The sequence below is a fragment of the Moschus berezovskii genome, chromosome 3, assembly GCF_049115385.1.
Source record: "Moschus berezovskii isolate FMDL1 chromosome 3, NW_MosBer_1.0, whole genome shotgun sequence".
NCBI classification, from domain to species: Eukaryota; Metazoa; Chordata; class Mammalia; order Artiodactyla; family Moschidae; genus Moschus; species Moschus berezovskii.
Window position 1 is genome coordinate 108,722,924 of NC_142462.1, and position 19,865 is coordinate 108,742,788.

General features: G+C 37.0%; 1 protein-coding gene across 1 annotated transcript in view; it reads left to right on the top strand.

Annotated features, from left to right (window-relative positions):
- Positions 1-19,865, top strand: part of AGBL3 (AGBL carboxypeptidase 3) — a 109,502-nt gene that overhangs the window by 29,077 nt on the left and 60,560 nt on the right. Inside the window, exons 5-11 of the mRNA XM_088834676.1 lie at positions 2,748-2,886; positions 4,049-4,828; positions 8,604-8,766; positions 10,575-10,701; positions 11,679-11,779; positions 11,989-12,101; positions 12,890-12,956. Coding sequence (XP_088690802.1) covers positions 2,748-2,886; positions 4,049-4,828; positions 8,604-8,766; positions 10,575-10,701; positions 11,679-11,779; positions 11,989-12,101; positions 12,890-12,956 — 1,490 coding nt within the window. The remainder of the gene's footprint in view (positions 1-2,747; positions 2,887-4,048; positions 4,829-8,603; positions 8,767-10,574; positions 10,702-11,678; positions 11,780-11,988; positions 12,102-12,889; positions 12,957-19,865) is intronic.

Genomic DNA, 19,865 nt, shown 5'->3' on the forward strand with positions numbered 1-19,865 from the left:
CTATTAAGTTGTATTTGTTCTGCTGTTTATAGTGGAAATTGCCAATTACCAGGAAATCCCTGACTCCATAACCATGTTTGGTTAATATTGATCCAGATGTTGATTCAGTGCTAATTGTATTCTTGAAGGTGCATACTGCAGTTTATGCACAGTTATTTTAAAATAAAGTGTCATGCTGACCATGAGAATGAAGAGTTTTATTGAGATGGAATTAAACTTCACATCAGTTTTCAAAGATATATCCAGCAGAGTGCTCTGCATCTGTCTGTCTATAGGTCACGTTCATGCAGTCTTTCAAATGGTTTATTTTCATTTCATGCCAGTTTGATGCATCTCTTGGGATTGCCAAAAAAAATCCCACATCACAAATACTATCCAAGATTATACCTCAGGAAAGTGTTCTTAACACTCAGGATTAATAATTGGCACTTTGAGAGTTCCAGTAATGTAAAAATCTCTGCTTTATGGTCAGGTGTACTAATAATCAAACATAGAAGTCTCAACCTGCTCCTGAAACCCTAATGTCAGGAAGTATGGGACTCCTGTACAGTTTCACCATCACATTTGTATATCTTAGAGTATATATTAAAGATAACTTCCAGGGAACATGTATTTTATTTAAAGAGCTGGCAAAATAGAGGAATTCACAGGGATTGCCTCCTGTATAGTAAGCAATTACAGAAATCATATATTCATGCATTTTTAAACAAATGAGGTAAGGAAAGCACCTCTGATTTTTTTCAATTTGATTTCAAATATTTACCCAGCTAACCTACCTTATAACTTCCACACATAACTTAAATGAGATATAATATAAAATTAACGTAGCTGAGGTGAGTCAGTAAAGGTCTTATCAGGAATTGGATGGCAAACGTAATTTAAGAAATTTTAATGAAAACATATCTTATAAAAGGGTGGACAGAATCAAGGGAAACTAATAAGGGATGGTGAGACAACACTGAGTTGTCAACAGAACAGAACCATTGTTTCTCCTCGGCACGAAAGGGTAAGAGATCAGACTAGTGTCGAGACCTATAGCTGTAGGAGAAGGAAGTCCCCAAACAACTGGGCATAAAGAATTTGGGGTTCACATTTTTTCTTTTATATATTTTTATTTCTTTAAAGGTATTGTTCCATTATCTCATGACATCTGTTCTCTTTAAGAAAAAGTCAGACATAATTTATATCATTGTTCCACATTATATATGCTGTGTCTTCTATGATCTGCCTAGATTTGTTTATCTTTGTATTTATCCTGCTTGGAGTTTGCTGAACATCTTGGATCCATAGTTTAATAGTTCTGTCTATCCAAATTTGAGAAATTTTCAGCCATTATTTCTTCACATAATTTCTCCATGATATTCTTTCTTTTCTGTCCTTTGGAATTTCAAGCATACATGTGGTAGATTTCTAGTTATGTCCCACATTCACTGGATCTTTGTTCTTTTCTTTATCTCTGGTCTTGAGTTTGGATAATTGTATTCATTTGTTTGTAAGTTCACTGAGTCTTTTTTTTTTTGCAATATTCAATTTCTCTTAAGCCCATCTGGTAAATCTTTCATTTCTGTTATTGTACTTTTTAATTTTTAGAATTTTCATTTCATTCTTTTTATAGTTTCCTTTTTTTTATTAGTTGATATGTTTATTCATTATCTTTTCCTTTTAACATAAATTCAGAGTCCTTCTCTGTTAATCATACCATCTGAGTTATCTTCGGGTCTGTTAAATATATAAACATTTATTGGATCACATTTCCTCATTCTCTGTATGCTTCATAATTTTTTTTATCACATGTGGGAAATTGTGAAAGACATGTTTTGGAGTTTTCCTTTTTTTAAATTGAATTTTTTTCTGGTAGGCAGCTAAAATTGCTGACAAATCATTTTGCTTCTTTTAGAATTGGTTTACTTTCTTTATAAAAACATATGTTTTTATTTTGTCCTTCATTCTAGGTCATGACCCTTCTCCTACATGTGGTTTTTATGCCTAGTAGTCAACCTTTCTAGAGTCACAGTTAAATGCCTGCAGTGCTCAGTGAAGCCTTTCTATTCTGGATGAGCTGGAATTTCAATATATCCCAGAATGTTCATCCTCTGCTATCTCAGGAGCACTCTGTCCTGTCTTCTGTAACCTTACCCTGTGCTTGTACAGCCAGGTCTTCAGCCAAGCAACCATCATGTGGACTACTGAAGCCCGCCCTCTCTGTAGCTTTCTTCTTCCAGTACCTGGGGTGCTAATTTCAGCAGCCCCAGGCAAGAGTTGTGCCTCCTCAGCTCAACAAGACTGATACGCTGACCTTAAGTGCCATCTTTCTAAGAGGTAGAAAGTGCTCCCAAGAAGAAATCGAAAGTTAAAACATGAGCTTATTTCATGTTTTTATCTTTTTTCAAGAACTTTATGTAGTTCTAATCTTTGTGTTGTCTGAATGCATGGAAATGGTTAATTTGTTTTTTTTTTTTTGTCCAGTTTTATAGTCATTTACGGTGAAAAAACAGTTTCAGGAAAAATTACTTCATTATAACCAGAAATAGAATTCATGTATTTCTACTGTGAGAAATTCATGAATTTATTTTAGGCATTGCTTTTCTAATCTAAATACTCAGACTTTCTTATTTCAACATAAACCTATATGTTAGTTCATATTAAAATTTATAATCCTTAGTGACACTTCAATTATACTGTAGCTCCAAACTCTATGCAGAACAGACTTTAGATATGGCTTGAACATCTTTATGGTCTCTCATCAGCCTACAAAGAGCCGTGTTTTGTGTATTCCCGAGTTGGGGGCAACCGGACACCCTTGAAGCAGCCTGTGGATAACTGTGACGATACTTTGATGTTTGAAGCAAGGTTTGAGAGTGGTAATCTACAGAAGGTAGTCAAAGTGTAGGTTTTAATTATTTTTATTTGAGGAGCTAGACTATCAACTATTTCCTGTATTATTAGGTACAATAGTTTTAGTATCCATTGCCTGAAGTATAGATGCTAATTAGAGATTATCATAAGAGGGTAGGTATGGAAGGTTTTGGATTCAAACAGTTTTGAGAGCTATGAATTAAAGTTAAGCAGGTTTCTGTAGTGTACATTTTCAGTATGCCAGTATGAACTGTTAAACACACATGAACACTGCTTCTCCAACTTTTTAATGGAATAGGTCTTCAGATGAGTGTTCTATAAAACATGCTTGGGAATATGCATACAATTCAAGGATATTCTCTTTTTTTAATTTTATGAAAAATTTTAAACATACACTAAAGTACAGAGCATAATACAGTTCTACATATACTCATCACCTGGATTCAACAGCTCTTAAGGTTTTGCAACACTCATTTCACCAATTTACACAAATACATACACACACATAATAAGTGCATAATGCTGATAGAATAGGAAGTTACTTGGTAAAGAAAAGAGGCACAACTAACCAGGTAAAATTGTTGTATATATAAGTAATGTACTGATGAAGTTATATTTGCTTTTATTTAAGTATCTTCAATGATTAAGTATGGGGAATGCAAATAGTTATCAAATATAGTTCCTGTCCTCTTAAAAAGTTTAAAATTTTATAATTCATGTGCTCATAGTAATTTATATATGTTTTTAACCTTTGTTAGTGGTATGTATTTCAGATCTCTAGAGTTAGAATCTAATATAAAACAAATATGTATCTGAAGTAAAAAAAAAAAAAGACTGGAAATAAGAACTCTTTAATAACTTCTTTTATAGGAAACATAACTGGGTTGAAATACATAATTTTTTGTCAAATGCCCATTTTTTTAATGTGTTCTCTTGAATTACAAAGGGATAAAAAGACTTCAGAATTAGCATAGAATCAGTTTCACATCCAGTTAAAAGAGAAAATTTCAAAATGCTGATCTTTTGCAATTACTTGGTATTAAATACTGCTTAATAAACAGTTTCCCAAATAAAAAGCTTTCCATGAATAGGTAGGATATTATTTGTATATTTATTATTACTTTTATTATTTAAACTTGAATGTCATTTTTACATTTTTATGTCTCCCCCCCTTCCTTTTTTTGTGTATTAGGGCAGAGTATGAATACCAGCTGACTGTGCGACCTGACCTGTTCACAAATAAACACACCCAGTGGTACTATTTCCAAGTCACTAATACTCAAGCAGGAATAGTCTACAGATTCACTATTATCAATTTCACCAAGCCTGCTAGTCTTTATAATCGGGGTATGCGCCCACTGTTTTATTCTGAGAAAGAGGCCAGCACTCGTAATATTGGCTGGCAGAGAATAGGAGACCAAATCAAGTATTATAGAAACAACCAGGGGCAAGATAGGCACCATCATTTTTCACTTACATGGACGTTTCAATTTCCACACAGTAAAGACACCTGCTACTTTGCTCACTGCTATCCGTACACTTACACAAACCTGCAAGAATACCTGTCTGGCATCAATAACGACCCAGTACGGTCAAAGTTTTGTAAAATACGTGTCTTGTGCCACACAATTGCTAGGAACATGGTATATATTTTAACAATTGCTACCCCCTTGAAGAACAGTGAGTCAAGAAAGCGGAAGGCCGTGATTCTGACTGCAAGGGTACATCCAGGAGAAACCAACAGCTCTTGGATCATGAAAGGCTTCCTAGATTATATTTTAGGAAACTCAAGTGATGCAAAGTTGCTTCGGGACACGTTCGTCTTCAAGGTGGTACCCATGCTGAATCCAGATGGTGTGATTGTAGGAAATTATCGGTGTTCCTTAGCTGGACGGGATTTAAACCGTAACTATACATCTCTCCTGAAGGAATCATTTCCTTCTGTCTGGTATACCCGGAACATGATCCGGAGGTAAAATAAGCCTCAAACTACCCTCTGCTTGTTTAGTAAACTTGATAGTAAGAATTTTGCTCCCACAATCCCATTTACTTTACTCTTAACTTTCCTTAAGATAGTTTAACTATAGCTACTTAATTTTTTCCCTCATTCTTCTCAACTCTGCTTCTATACCTTTCTGGCATTATGCCACAACATTCACTAGCTTTTTTTTAAAATAATAGCATTTTAATAGCTTAGTGAAACTTAAATTTGCCTGTCTTAAATTTGGTTTCTTCCTAAAGCTATTGATGTTTCTTTTGGAATCCTTGAGAATCCCTCATTAATTACATCTAGAAAATTAATTATATCTAGAGTCTTTGAGTACTGTGTTGACCACACATTGCTCTGCGATGAGTCTCTTAGGATGATTATAGTTGCATACTTATTTAAGCTTTCATGAATAGTCTTGTTTGCCCCTAGAAAAAAATGAACAGCTTTAAATTTTCTAAAGAATCAGAATAGTAAAATGCATGTAATATTTAAAGACTTGTTGGATTACTGGGTAAATTATTTAATAGATTCAAGTAATAACAATCAGAAACAGCATTGCTAGAGTAGAAAGATTTATTGGAGTGAAACAATACCCATTCCAAGTCCAAAGCCTCTTAACCTTTTTGGTTAAGAATGTGAAGACTGAAATGAAAACACATCAAATGGGAATCCCTGCTCTGTCATTTGCTAACTGTGTGATCTTGAGCAGTTTAAAAACAAACCCAAACCTCCATTTCCTCATCTATTTGTAAAGTGGGAATAGTAATACTTACCTCACAGACAGGAGCATTAAATGAGATTATTACTAAAGTGCCCAGAATAAAGTGTCCAATATTACTGGAATATTGGGAATTCTAAATGTATTCAGTGTTTCCTCGAATGTAAAAAGAAAAGGAGTTAATTAGATATAGATGTAAAAACTCTTTGTAAACTTTTTAGGATTGTTCAAATGTTACACTGATAAGTACTGTTAGAGAGTGTTTGTATCCTTACCCAGCTCCATCACCAGGGCTACTAGAGCAAGTGTCAGAGCCCGTTTCAAGAAGGACCACCTCAGGGATACCTCCAGTCCCTTAAAGGAGCTGACAGGCTTCCAAAGCTCCCAGCATGGCTCTAAGTTGTCTGAGTTCAGCCTCAACTTTCATGTTAATCCTTTCATCTTAGACACATGGAGAGTGAAATGCAGATCCCCACAAAAAGGAGTGAAAACCCTGGTTTTATACCCCTCACAGATGTGGACTTCAGGATTCTCTGAAGTTACTTGGGAAATATTTAAGTGATAAAGAATAACCCATGACTTAGTTTCCTGGGGATGACAGACAAAAAGCTAAGTAAATGCAATGTGGTACCTTATATTGGATTCTGGGACAGAAAAAAGACATTATTGGGAAAATTCATGAAATTCAAATAAGGTTGGGAGTTTAACAGTAATGTACCAATGTTGGTTCCCTGGTTTTTGACAATATTTCATGGTTATGTTAACATTAGGGGAAAATGGACCAAGGGGTAGCCATATGGACACTCTCAACTATTTTTGGCAATTTTATGTAAATCTGAATTTATTCCAGAATTTAAAGTTTATTTTTAATAGAAAGGGAACTTTTGGAGCCCATTTGAGTATTTATAATGTCTCCTTAATACTCTTTGACATTAAGGGTGCCTGGCCCAACACAGGATGGATTACAGCCAAATCCCCTTGGCTTGTCTCTGTGAAAGATATTTATCTTAGTTCATCTTAAATTGTCTCATAAGAAGCTTAAGGCAGGAATCTATTCAGTAAGTTTCAGAAAGACTTCCAAGAAAAAGAACTACCTTAATGCAATTAATCATAGGCAGTAAATGGAATAAAAGGCAGTCACATATGTGTGGAAAGGTGAGCAGCTGTAAGTATGCCTAAGATTAAATATATTTAGAGTATTTGAAAATAATAGATTTTAGTATGCAAGGAGATCCAACCAGTCCATTCTAAAGGAGATCAATCCTGGGTATTCATTGGAGGGACTGATGCTAAATCTGAAACTGCAATACTCATGCGACGAGTTGACTCACTGGAAAAGACTCTGATGCTGGGAAAGGTTGGGGGCGGGAGGAGAAGGGGACGACAGAGAATGAGATGGCTGGATGGCATCACTGATTCTGTGGACATGAGTTTGAGTGAACTCCGGGAGTTGGTGATGGACAGGGAAGCCTGGCGTGCTGTGATTCATGGGGTCGCGGAGAGTCGGACACAACTGAGCGACTGAACTGAACTGTGAACTGAACTGACTTAGTGTAAGATACTTAGTATATCTTAACTGTGGCTAAGAAAAAAATCCCAAATGTTTCTAAAGGGATTCAGTGTAAGATGAGAGACCCTGTTATTGTTTCACTTCAGAAGTAGTAATTAATATTTCTTTGGGATTTAATTACTTAGAGTTTCTTTTGACTCACTTAAAAGAAACCAGATGTTCATTAAAACTGGGGAAATGATTTAAAAATGTAGTTTTATAATCTAATTCTAAAAACTTGCAATGATCATTTGATGGCTTTATGTCAATCTTATGTTATCAGTTAGAATTTATTGGTCATCAAATGAAAAAGGGCAATAAACTTATATATGTAACAGATTTCAGCTTGAAATTTCACTATAGTTTAAAAAAGTACTGTTTTGAATAAAAGCTACACTTTGAATATTTTGATTTTTAGATTTAATATTTTATTATAAAAGTAGTATATTTCATATTAGTACAAATTGTTAACATGTTTATCCTTCCAGATATAACAAACAGTGTATATAATTTCAGTTATTTAAGTAGCTGTATGAAGTTTGGAAATATGAAAATCAAGACAAAAATGCCCATAATCCTGCCACCTTAATACCACTTTTTCACCTTTTGAAAGCCTACTAGTTATTTTCATCAACCAGTTCTGAGGGGCTTTTTTTTTTATTACTTTAATATTCACTGAATGCCTAAATTATACAGGCTAAAAGAATTGTGCTCTTGAAAAATGATTTCTGTAAATTATTTATTAGAAATTTACCAGAAAAATAATCAATTCAAACTTTGATACCATTTTTCTCAAAATGGTATTTATTCACCACATTACTCAAAGGGTAAATGTTAACTGGCTTCAGCATCGAGTCATCAGGCACAAGTTTTAACACATATTTGTGTACTTGTATGCATTGCACTGTTTTAGAGATTTTGAAGCATTCCCTTTCTATAACGAGATTAACTATGGAAAATCTAAAAATCTATTTAGGTAAGTGTCAAGTAAATGGTAGCAATATTATATACTACAGGAGTTCAAAGAAAAGAAAAATTTGGTGGGGAGCTTCACTAGTTAGGAAGTGCGACCTGAGGTCAGTGTTGATGGATAAGGGGTAGTATTTGCATTTACAAAGATGAAGAAGGAAGGTATTTCAGTCAGAAAGAATCTAAGAGCTAATGGGCAAAGATAGGAGTGAGTTGTTTTCAGTGTACAACAAAACAACCAAAAAGCAGAGAAATATTGTTGGAGAAAGTCTTGGAAATAAGGTAAGTTTTGTCTTTATAGTGGAAGGCTAAAGCATTCGTATTTTATATACAATTAATAGGAGCTTATTGTAGGTGTTAAAAAATTATATATTATGCGATAGAAGTAAGAAAAGAAATTGAAAACTAGGATATAAGAAATGCTGTTTATTTGGATGTTAGACTTGTTAATTCATAACGACAACCACAGAAGAAAAATGCAGAGATAAAATGCAATAACTTGTTCTTTTTCTTCTTGGTAGATTGATGGAGAAACGAGAGGTTATTCTGTATTGTGATCTTCATGGCCATAGCAAGAAAGAGAACATATTCATGTATGGTTGTGATGGTAGTGATAGATGTAAAGCATTATACTTACAGCAGCGAATCTTTCCACTTATGCTGAGCAAAAATTGTCCAGATAAAGTAAGCACCTTTAAGATTTTGACTTTTCCTTTACTACATATTGTCCATGCAGGACAGCTGAATGGATAGGCTTATTCAGTAAACTGCTTTTTTATTTAGTGTTTTTTGACTGGTTTATACAGTTGACCATATAAAGCAATGATGTGAAATGTTTAATAACCAGTAATTTGAAATATGAAGGGAAAACCACCCACTAGCCTACCACCACACTTGATGATAAAAGACTTGATTGTTTTTCTCTTAAGGTCAGGAACAAGGCAAGGATATCCACTCTTACCCCTTCAATTCAGCCTTATACTGGAGGTTCTAACAAGTGCAGTAAGGGAAGAAAAAGAAATAAAAGGCAGACTAGAAAGGAAAGGCAGATGTGATTGTCTTCATAGAAAATCCATGCAATCCACAAAAACTATAACAGTGAATTTAGCAGTGTCCTAGGATACAGGGTCCATCTACAGAAGCCAGCTGCAGTTCTATATACTCACTGTGAACAACTGGAAACCAGGCTTTAAAACAGAACCATTTACCATAGCCCCAAAATAAGCAAAAGACTCGTGACTGCAAATGGATGGCACAAGGGAGTTTTTAAGAGGTGATGGAATTGTTCTATATTCTGGTTTGTGGTAGTGTTTTATCAACTAAAAAAAAAAAAAGCACAATGTGAAAGTTGCAAGTAAGTTTTATTTGGGGCAATATGAGGACTGTAGCCTGGGAGACAGCACATCAGATAGCTCTGAGAAACTGTTCCAAAGAGGTAGCTGGAAAGGACACATATATATGTGATTTTGGTAAACAGGAAGTACATGCAGTCAAGCACATATTTGTAGAAAGTTTCTGCTGGTCTTGAGAAGCTTCTGCTAGTCTCAAGAAACAGTCGTCACCATGAAGGATCTTAGTGCTTTTCTAGATATGAGATATAAGAACTGGGCTCACAAAATCAGCTCCCGACAGTATCTAACTATCTAAAGACCTGTCCTGCCAGTTTCCCGTAGCATAGTGTCTCATTCCTGCTTTCTACCCTGAACTCCTCCAGGGCAAGTATTGGAGGTCAGCAGTTGCTGTGGCACATGACTTAATCCTTATAGAGGCAGGTGGCAGGCACCCATGGCAAGTGGCTTTACATGTCTTAGTGGCTCGGTGGTAAAGAACCCACCTGCCAATGCAGGAGGTGCAAGTTCAGTCCCTGGGTTGGGAAGATTCCCTGGAGAAGGAAATGGCAACCCAGTGGTAAATCCCATGGACAGAGGAACCTGGCAGGCTACAATCTGTGGGGTCACAAAAGAGTCAGACCTAGTGACTAAACAACAACATGCATGTGTTAACATTCACAGGATGGAACACAAAGTAAATTTTTTCAATTGTAATTACAAAAACATTGTAGATACTGATGTTACAACAATCTTTCAGAGTAATTTTCAAATTATCTTTCATGTGATAATAAAGCATCAGTATCTAAAAATCTACAACACTGATCTTCATTCCTAAATATGTTTAGACTTCTTCTTGTAACCTTTTAAAGTCAACACTATCAAGAATAAGTCAACTCGGTTTTGAATGCATATGGTTTATATATATAAAGTAAAATTTATTTCAGAATTCAAGCCTATAATTCTCAGAAATGTAAATATGTCATCCTTAAAATGAGCTATTTCCACTGATCAGGAAATAAAAGCAGCTCCAGAAGCTTTTATTTTAGCTTTAGAGAGAATTATGCTTTTGCACACCCACTTTTTCATTTCTAACCCTACTTCCTATGACAGACATTGTGATTAGAAAAGCAGTGGGTCTCATTTTTATTTGCTTCTTTTCAGTTTTCATTCTCATCCTGCAAGTTTAATATTCAAAAGAGCAAAGAGGGAACAGGAAGGGTGGTGATGTGGAAAATGGGGATCAGGAACAGCTTCACCATGGAGGCCACTTTTTGTGGATCTACTCTGGGTAAGATTGAGAGCCCTCATTCGTGACTGTCAGAGATTTAAACCAAAGGAACACATTCAATGTAAGATTCATAGTGTTTGACAACTGGATAGTGAGCACTTTCTTCCTACTTAGATATATACCAGTAATCTAATCAATTCTATAAATAGGATGAATAAACAAATGCCTACTGTATGTATCTCTATCGCATCATTTTCCTTTGTTTAGAAAAGGAAGTTTTAACATATATAGTATACCTAAGTGGTTGTTTCATGATATGATCTTTAATTGCTTGTTTGGGGTTTTTCTTTTAGAAGAGTTCCTATGACTAGTGATTTCAAGAAAAATCAATGCTCATAATTAAAATATCAGAATCGAAATATCTTTAGTAGATTTGCTATTTTTAAGACAAAGTTGACTGGGCTTTGTTTTTTTTTTGTTTTTTTAATTGGTTCCTTGAAGTAAAAAAAACATGTGCTCTAGTTCCATTTAAGGAAGCTTTTAGTCACATTTAACATATCCTTAGAATGCCTCATATTGGGGTAACTCACATTATTAGAAAACGTATCAACTCAAAGGCAAGTGCCAGAAATCTGGACATATTACTTCTGGCTAATTTCTCAGCACCTTGAAATTGATATAACACTGTTAATGATGATGAAAACATTAAATATTTATGCAGGTTTTTCTCTAAGTGATGTTTAGGGTGCTTATAACTGGTAACCAAGTAGTCTATAACTTTCTGACTGAATTTTCTTCTGCTTTGCAACACAGATTAATCTGTGTTCATTTAAATGTCACCTTTGGTCCAGGTGGTGGAGAGGGAACAAGGGAAAATAGTCAGTTGTTTAATGACTTGTCCCAGTGTAGAAGATCCAGAGTGCAGAATATGGAATATCAGGTGTTTTGTTTATACTGTTTTGCAACTTAGGCCTTCCTGCTAAGAAAAAAATGTTTTAACTCACCATAAAAGGTGGATAAACTTATTGATGTTTTAGGTAATAAAAGAGGCACTCATTTCAACACGAAAGACTTGGAGTCAATGGGATATCACTTTTGTGATTCTCTCTTGGACTACTGTGATCCAGACCGAACCAAGGTAATTAAAGTCCGTTTGCTCATACATCAGACTCCAGACGCCCAGATAACATCACCTGCCTTTGGGCCTGCAGCAGTTTGTTCCTTCTAACATCCTGACTGTTCATTCACTGTTTTGTTGTACTTGATGTCCCAGGTGTCTATAAATATTCAGTTACTTTAATTAGGAAATAGTTATTTATAATTAACTTACCTATCATTTTCCCCTAGTATTATCAGTGCTTGAAAGAATTAGAAGAAATGGAGAAACATATAAACTTGGAAAAAGTCATTGATGATTCAGATACTTCTCTGAAAGAAATTACATTGGATCTAGAGACTAGGTAGGTCAAGATAGTGAAAGTAATGTAATTTGCTGTGTTATTCTACCATGCTCTCTAGTGGTTAGGATTCGACTCTCTCACCACCACGACTAGGGTTCCATTCCTGGTTAGGGAAGGCCTGTTATAACAATTTGAGGATTGAATTGTCAGTCTTTACTGAAAATCCTGGCTAGAGATGGAGGGAAATTTTCCCTATTCATATTACTTCAGCCAGACCTCATCAAGACTTCATTTATTCAAATGATATTGAGTACCCACTATGTACTACTATATGTGAAAGACATATTCAAATTGCTTTTAATGCTGTCATTACCCACAGAGAATTGACACATTTATAGAGACACCATATAAATAATCTAAGTTAGTGAATGATAAGTGCAAAATTTAATGCCAAGGGAATGTTACTGGAAAAAGGAAGGTACTAATTTTAGTGCAGTTCCTATAGGAAAAGCAGAGCAAATGTTTGATTCTTAACCTTTATAAGTTTTCAGACTTTGAGTTAGTGCCCCTGTAACCTCCAATGGTGACTCAAAAGTTTGTTTACAGATAGAGTATCATTTTGAACTCATGGATTTGTTTATATTTGACACGATCCAATCAATTTCAGTTATCATTCCTCTAATACTCTCTTCTAATGCCTAGAGCTATCAAACATCTACACCACCTTTGTAAACATCCTTTTTATAACTAGAACTATTTCTGCCATTCCAATAACATAATAAAGTAAAAGTAACAGTTGAAATTTTAAAACACCACCAAAACATTATGTAATTTATTATTTTTTGTAGTAGCCATGCCTCTGACAGTTCAGAATCCAATGACTCTCAGACTGATCTTCTCAAGTTAAATTCTCAGGTACGATTGAAAATTTATGCCTATGATATGGATATGCCAAGTAGGTACTCTTCTTACTATGACTAACAACCAGGCAAAAAAGAGTCTGCAGTTGTATAAATTATTGTATAGCATAATTGTTATTTTCTTATTATGTACCATATCCTTAAATCATAGAATTTTCTAATCTTAGAGTTTTTTAATACCCTTGCTTTATTGATGAGAACAATTAAGATGCAGAGAGATTAAATTACTTTTCAAAAGCCACACTACTTGTTAATAAGAGTTGGCAGCATAACATTCGTTGCCTGACTGTTAGTCCTATATTCATTTTTTTATTTACTTAACAGCTATGAACTGAGCTCTGACTTCATGCTTGGGAATAGATCAGTGAACAAAATAAGAAAAAAAAAAATCCTTTCCATCATAGCTTATATTCTAGTTGGCAAGTAAAATGTGAAAGTCACTCAGTCCTGTCTGATTCTTTGCAACCCCATGGACTATACAGTCCGTGGAGTTCTCCAGGCCAGAATACTGGAGTGGGTAGCTTTTTCCCTTCTCCAGGGAATCCTCCAAAGCCAGGAATCAACCCAGGGTCTCCTGCATTGCAGGTGGATTCTTTACCAACTAAGCAAGTAAAATGTATGATGTGTTAGGTGATGAGAAGTGCCTAAGGAGGAAATTAGACCAGGAGGAGGATTAGGGAGTTTAGGTGGTATTGTGTACTGAGTGTGTGTGCCCCACCACTGACTGAATACACATGTTGAAACCCTAACCCCCGATGTGATGGTATTCAGTTCAGTTCAGTCGCTCAGTCGTGTCCGACTCTGTGATGGTATTAAGAGGTGACTAAGACAAGCTTGAACTGAAGAGGATGGAGACATAGAATAAAAGGAAGGCTATCAGAACTTCTTTAATTTTACAGTATGGCTTCAATACTACAGAGCTCTGTAGCTGAGAAATGTGTAATGTTCTTCAACACAAGTTTGACAGGTTTTTTTGTTTTTTATTGAAGTATAGTTGATGTACAAACTATACAGGTTTGTATACTGTTACAGGTATACAGTATAGTGATCCACGATTTTTAAAGGTTACATTCTATTTACAGTTATTATAAAATATTGGTTATATTCCCCATGTTGTACAATTATCCTTGTAGCTTATTTTATACATAATATTTTGTACCTCTCAATCCCCTATCCCTGTATTCTCCGTCTTCCCTTCTCTCTCCCCTTTGGTAACCACTTGTTTGTTCTGTATATTTGTGAGTCTGTTTCTTTTTTGTTATATTCACTAGAATATATTCACTATTTTCACATTTTTTAGATTCACATATAAGTAATGTCATTCAGTATTTGTTTTTCTCTGACTTATTTCACTCAGCATAATACCCTCCAAGTTCATCCATGTTGCTGCAAATGACAAAATTCCATTCTTCTTTATGGCTGAGTAGTATTCCATGCACATGTGCACACATGCATGCACACACACACACACACACACACCACATTTTCTTCACCCATTCATCTGTTAATGGATACTTGATTGCTTCTATATCTTGCCAACTGTAAATAATGTTGCTGTGAACACTGGAAGGGATGTTATCTTTTCAAACGAGTGCTGTTTTTTTTTTTTTTTTTCGGATATATACCCAGGAGTGAAACTACTGGGTCATGTGGTAGTTCTATTTTTGAGAAACCTCCATACTGTTTTCTGTAGTGGAGGCACAAATTTACATTCCAACCAGCAGTTTATGAGAGTTCCCTATTCTCCACAATCTCGCCATGATTTGTTATTTGTGTTTTTGATGATAGCCATTCTGACAGGTGTGAGATTGATATTTCACTGTGGTTTTCCTGATGATTAGCTATGATGAGCATCTTTTCATGTGCTTGTTGGCCATCTACATTTTCTCTTTGGAAAAATGTTTATTCAGTTCTTCTGCACATTTTTTTAATTGGGTTATTTTTTGATGTTGAGTATATGGCAGTTTATATATGTTGAATATTAACCCTTATCAGTTACATCATTTATAAAATATTTTCTCCCACTCGGTAGGTAGTTGTCTTTTCATTTGGTTTTTCCTTTCCTTTGCTGTGCGTATGATTTTAATTAGATCCCATTTATTATTATTTCCTTTGCTTTAGGAGATAGATATAAAAAATATTGGTACAATTTATGTCGGACTGTCCTGCCTATGCCTTCCTCTAGGAGTTTTATGGTTTCTGGTCTTATATTTAGGTCTGTAATCCATTTTGAGTTTATTTTTGTATGTGGTGTTAGTGAATGTTCTGATTTCATTCTTTAATGTGTAGCTGTCCAGTTTTCCCACCCCTGCCTTCAGAAGAGACTCTTTTTTCCATTGCATATTCTTGCCTCCTTTGTTGTAGATTAGTTGACCATACATGTGTGGGTTTATTTCTGGGCTCTCTATTTTGTTCCATTGGTCTTTGTATTTATTTTTGTGCTAGTACCATAGTCTGAAGTCAGGGAGCATGATTCCTTCAGCTCTGTTCCTCTTTTTCAAGATTGTTTTGGCTATTCAGGGTCTTCCGTGTTTGCATACACATTTTTTAAATTATTCTAGTTCTGTGAAAAGTGCCATTGGTATTTTGATAGTGATTTCATTGAATCTGTAGGTTGCCATGGATAGTTATGGTCATTTTAACAATATTAATTCTTCTAATCCAAGAACATGGTGTATCTTCCCATCTATTTGTGTCAGCAAGATAAGTTTTTAAAAGCCCCAAAGGGACTGAGAGATCATCAGGGACGCTAACGCCTAGGTTTTAACAGGGCAGATGGCTTCCATTGGAGGCAGGCTGTCTGGAGCGGTGCACTGTGCTGTGGACAGAGTACTGACAGAGAGCCAGCTATGAGTGGCAGCCTGCCGAGCTGTTGGATGATACTGCCACCCCAGTGGGCCCAGAAGGCACATCACAGAGGCACGAGGACTGTTCATGACCATGAAGATCTCACTGAATCTGCTTTACTAGGTTTTGTGCTTGCTTGGGACCCATCACCTCATCCTTCTTTGCTTTTTCTCCGTTTTACAGTGGGAATGTCTATCCTATGCCTGTCCCTCGGTGGTACTCTGGAAGCACATAACTTGGTTGTGGTTTCACAACTGGACAGGAAATTTACCTTAGGATGAATCGTATTTTGAGTTTCATCCATATCTGATTCAGATGCTATTTAGCTAGGATTTTGGAGTTTAGAGTTGATACTGGAATGAGTTAAGACATTAGGGGTTGTTGGGATGGAATGAATGAACTTTGCTTTTGAGAAGGATGTCAATGTAGGAGGTTTAGGGGTGGAATGGTCTGGATACTTCTGTCTCCCAGAAGTCATATGTTGACATTTTAATGCCCAGTATTATGGTACTAGAAGGTGGGTCCTTTGGGGGTGATTATGTCATGAAGGCTGAGTCATGAATGGGACTAGCCCCTTCTGCCTTGTGAGGATGCAACAGACAGTCTACAGACCAAAAAGAAGCTCTCACATCCTCATCTCAACCTTCCAGCCTCAGAATTATGAGAAATAAATTTCCTTTTTTATTCGACACCCAGTCTGTGGTAACTGTTTTGTTAGAGCAGGTGAATGGACCAAGACAGATATTGTATTCATTTCCTCTTGCTGAATAACTAATAACCCCAAACCTCTGCAACTTAAAATGACAAACATTTATTATCACACAGTTTCTGTGGATCAGAATCCAGGAGTGACTTATCTGGGTTCCTAAATTCTCTGAAAAGACTGCAGCGAAGGTATTGGTAAGGCTGTGGAATCATGAAGGCTTGACTGAGGAAGGATCCATTTCTCGAGTTCACTTACATGGTTGGTGATAAGATTCAGCCTCCTCACAGGCTGCTGAGCTGAGGGACTCAGTTCCTTGTTGGCTGAGGGCTGAAGTCTCCCTCAGTTCCTTACCGTAATGTGTGCTTCTTGTATGACAGCTCACAACACGTATCTGGCTTTCATCAGAATGGGCAAGTAAGACAGCAGAAAAGGGCACACAGGCTAGAGGTACAGTCTCCCTGTAGCCTCACCTCAGAAGCAGAATCCCATCACTTTTGCCATATACCATTCATTAGAAGTGAGTCACTAGGTTGAGCCCAATGACCTAGGACCACAGAAGTGTATGAATGCTAACAGACGTGGATCATCAGAGGTCATCTTAGAGATTCTACCACAGATGTAAAAGCCATTAATGTTGATTTGATCTTTGCCTCAAGGCTATATTGAAGCCAACCTGCAAATTCTAGAATTTGGGGCTGTTTTCCCTCTCAATTCCATTTTTTTATGCAAGTATTTTTGAGCTGATTTCTTTCTTGTAGCACCTTATCAAATGAAGCTAGCATACTCTGTAAACTTTCTGCCTCAAAGTGTCTTTGTCCAGTGACTCAGGTTTGTTAGGCACATCTTCTCTCACAGAAGACAGTTTCACTAAATGTGTCACCTCTACATAACTTGTGTTTTCTGCCTTCCTATAACCACCTGTTATTTAGTCACCAAGCCAATGATTGCCACATAGTTCAGGTTTTATTAGGACAGCATCCTACTTTTAGGTATCAGTTCTAAACTATTCATATTTTATTCATTAAAACAATTATCAGAATGTCAATAGCTTATATTAGCAAATGTCTTTTTTCCTGTTTTGGGGTCATCTATGGCTGTATTCATGGGAAATAGATGGAAAAACAGTGGAAACAGTGTCAGACTTTATTTTTTTGGGCTCCAAAATCACTGCAGATGCTGATTGCAGCCATGAAATTAAAAGACACTTACTCCTTGGAAGGAAAGTTATGACCAACCTTGATAGTATATTAAAAAGCAGAGACATTACTTTTCCAACCAAGGTCCGTCTAGTCAAGGCAATGGTTTTTCCCGTGGTCATGTATGGATGTGAGAGTTGGACTGTGAAGAAGGCTGATCGCCGAAGAATCGATGCTTTTGAACTGTGGTGTTGGAGAAGACTCTTGAGAGTCCCTTATACTGCAAGGAGATCCAACCAGTCCATTCTAAAGGAGATCAACCCTGGATGTTCATTGGAGGGACTGATGCTAAAGCTGAAACTGCAATACTTTGGCCACCTCATGCGACGAGTTGACTCACTGGAAAAGACTCTGATGCTGGGAAAGGTTGGGGGCGGGAGGAGAAGGGGACGACAGAGAATGAGATGGCTGGATGGCATCACCGACTCTGTGGACATGAGTTTGAGTGTACTCCGGGGGTTGGTGATGGACAGGGAGGCCTGGCGTGCTGTGCTTCATGGGGTTGCGGAGAGTTGGACACGACTGAGCGACTGAACTGAACTGAACTGATGGCTGTATTGATGAAAGTGAAAGAGGAGAGTGAAAAGGTTGGCTTGAAGCTCAACATTCAGAAAACAAAGATCATGGCATCTGGTCCCATCACTTCATGGGAAATAGATGGGGAAACAGTGGAAACAGTGTCAGACTTTATTTTTTGGGGCTCCAAAATCACTGCAGATGCTGACTGCAGCCATGAAATTAAAAGACGCTTACTCCCTGGAAGGAAAGTTATGACCAACCTAGATAGTATATTAAAAAGCAGAGACATTACTTTGCCAACAAAGGTCCATCTAGTCAAGGCTATAGTTTTTCCCGTGGTCGTGTATGGATGTGAGAGTTGGACTGTGAAGAAAGCTGATCGCCGAAGAATTGATGCTTTTGAACTGTGGTGCTGGAGAAGACTCTCGAGAGTCCCTTGGACTGCAAGGAGATCCAACCAGTCCATTTTAAAGGAGATCAATCCTGGGTGTTCATTGGAAGGACTGATGCTAAAGCTGAAGCTCCAATACTTTGGCCACCTCATGCAACGAGTTGACTCACTGGAAAAGACTGTGATGCTGGGAGGGATTGGGGACGACAGAGAATGAGATGGCTGGATGGCATCACTGACTCGATGGACATGAGTTTGAGTGAACTCTGGGAGTTGGTGATGGACAGGGAGGCCTGGCGTGCTGTGATTCATGGGGTCACAAAGAATCGGACACGACTAAATGACTGAACTGAACTGAACTGATGGCTGTATTGGACTGACCAGGGATCCACTGAACTCATGTCCAGACTGTGGGCTGATTCAGGTCTGGTCTACATTTCTTCCTTCTCCATAGATACCAGCAGCCAGCTGGGGCATATTCTCTCATGGTAAATCACAAGAGTTCAGGAGGCATGCCAAACCATGAAAGTATGTTTAAAGTTCCCGTGTATCATTCCACTGGCTAAATAAATTCCTATGTCTAGATCTAACATCAAGGGAGTAGGGAGAGTAAAACTTTGAAAATGATGTAGGAGGGACCTATTCCTAGACTAGGAGTACTAGAAGTGCAAAGGTCATGAGGAAGGAACATGTCTGTTATCTTTTGGAAGACCAAAGAGACTAATCTGGGTAGAGAAGATTGAACAAAGAGAACAGGAGTTAAGAGAGAGAATGTGAACTAGGTGTTGAACATTGAGGAGTGGGTGGAACAGATCGTGTAAAACCTGGCTTAGGACTTCAGTTTTTACTCTTGAGTTTGGAGAGTTTGGGTTAGAGGAGTACCATGATGGGCTTTGTGTCAGCAAGGTCACTTTGGCTGCTGTGTTGAGAGCAGAACGATGAATAACAAGGGGAAACCATTTAAGGGGCTGTTGCAGTTACCCAGGCAAGAAGAAGTGGTAGCTGGACCAAGGTGGTAGCTGTGGAGACGATGAGACGTGACCAGATGTTAGATATATCTGACAGAGTCTAGACAATTTGCTGATGGCTTGGGTACAAGTTTGAAAAATACAAAGAGAGAAAGAGGTCTCCAGAATTCCAGGCCTGAGCAACAAGATGGAGCTTCCACTTAGTGACATGGAGATTGTTTTCTTCTCTACCTACTAAATCATATTCTGAGTGTGTGTATCAGAAGTCCATCCACTG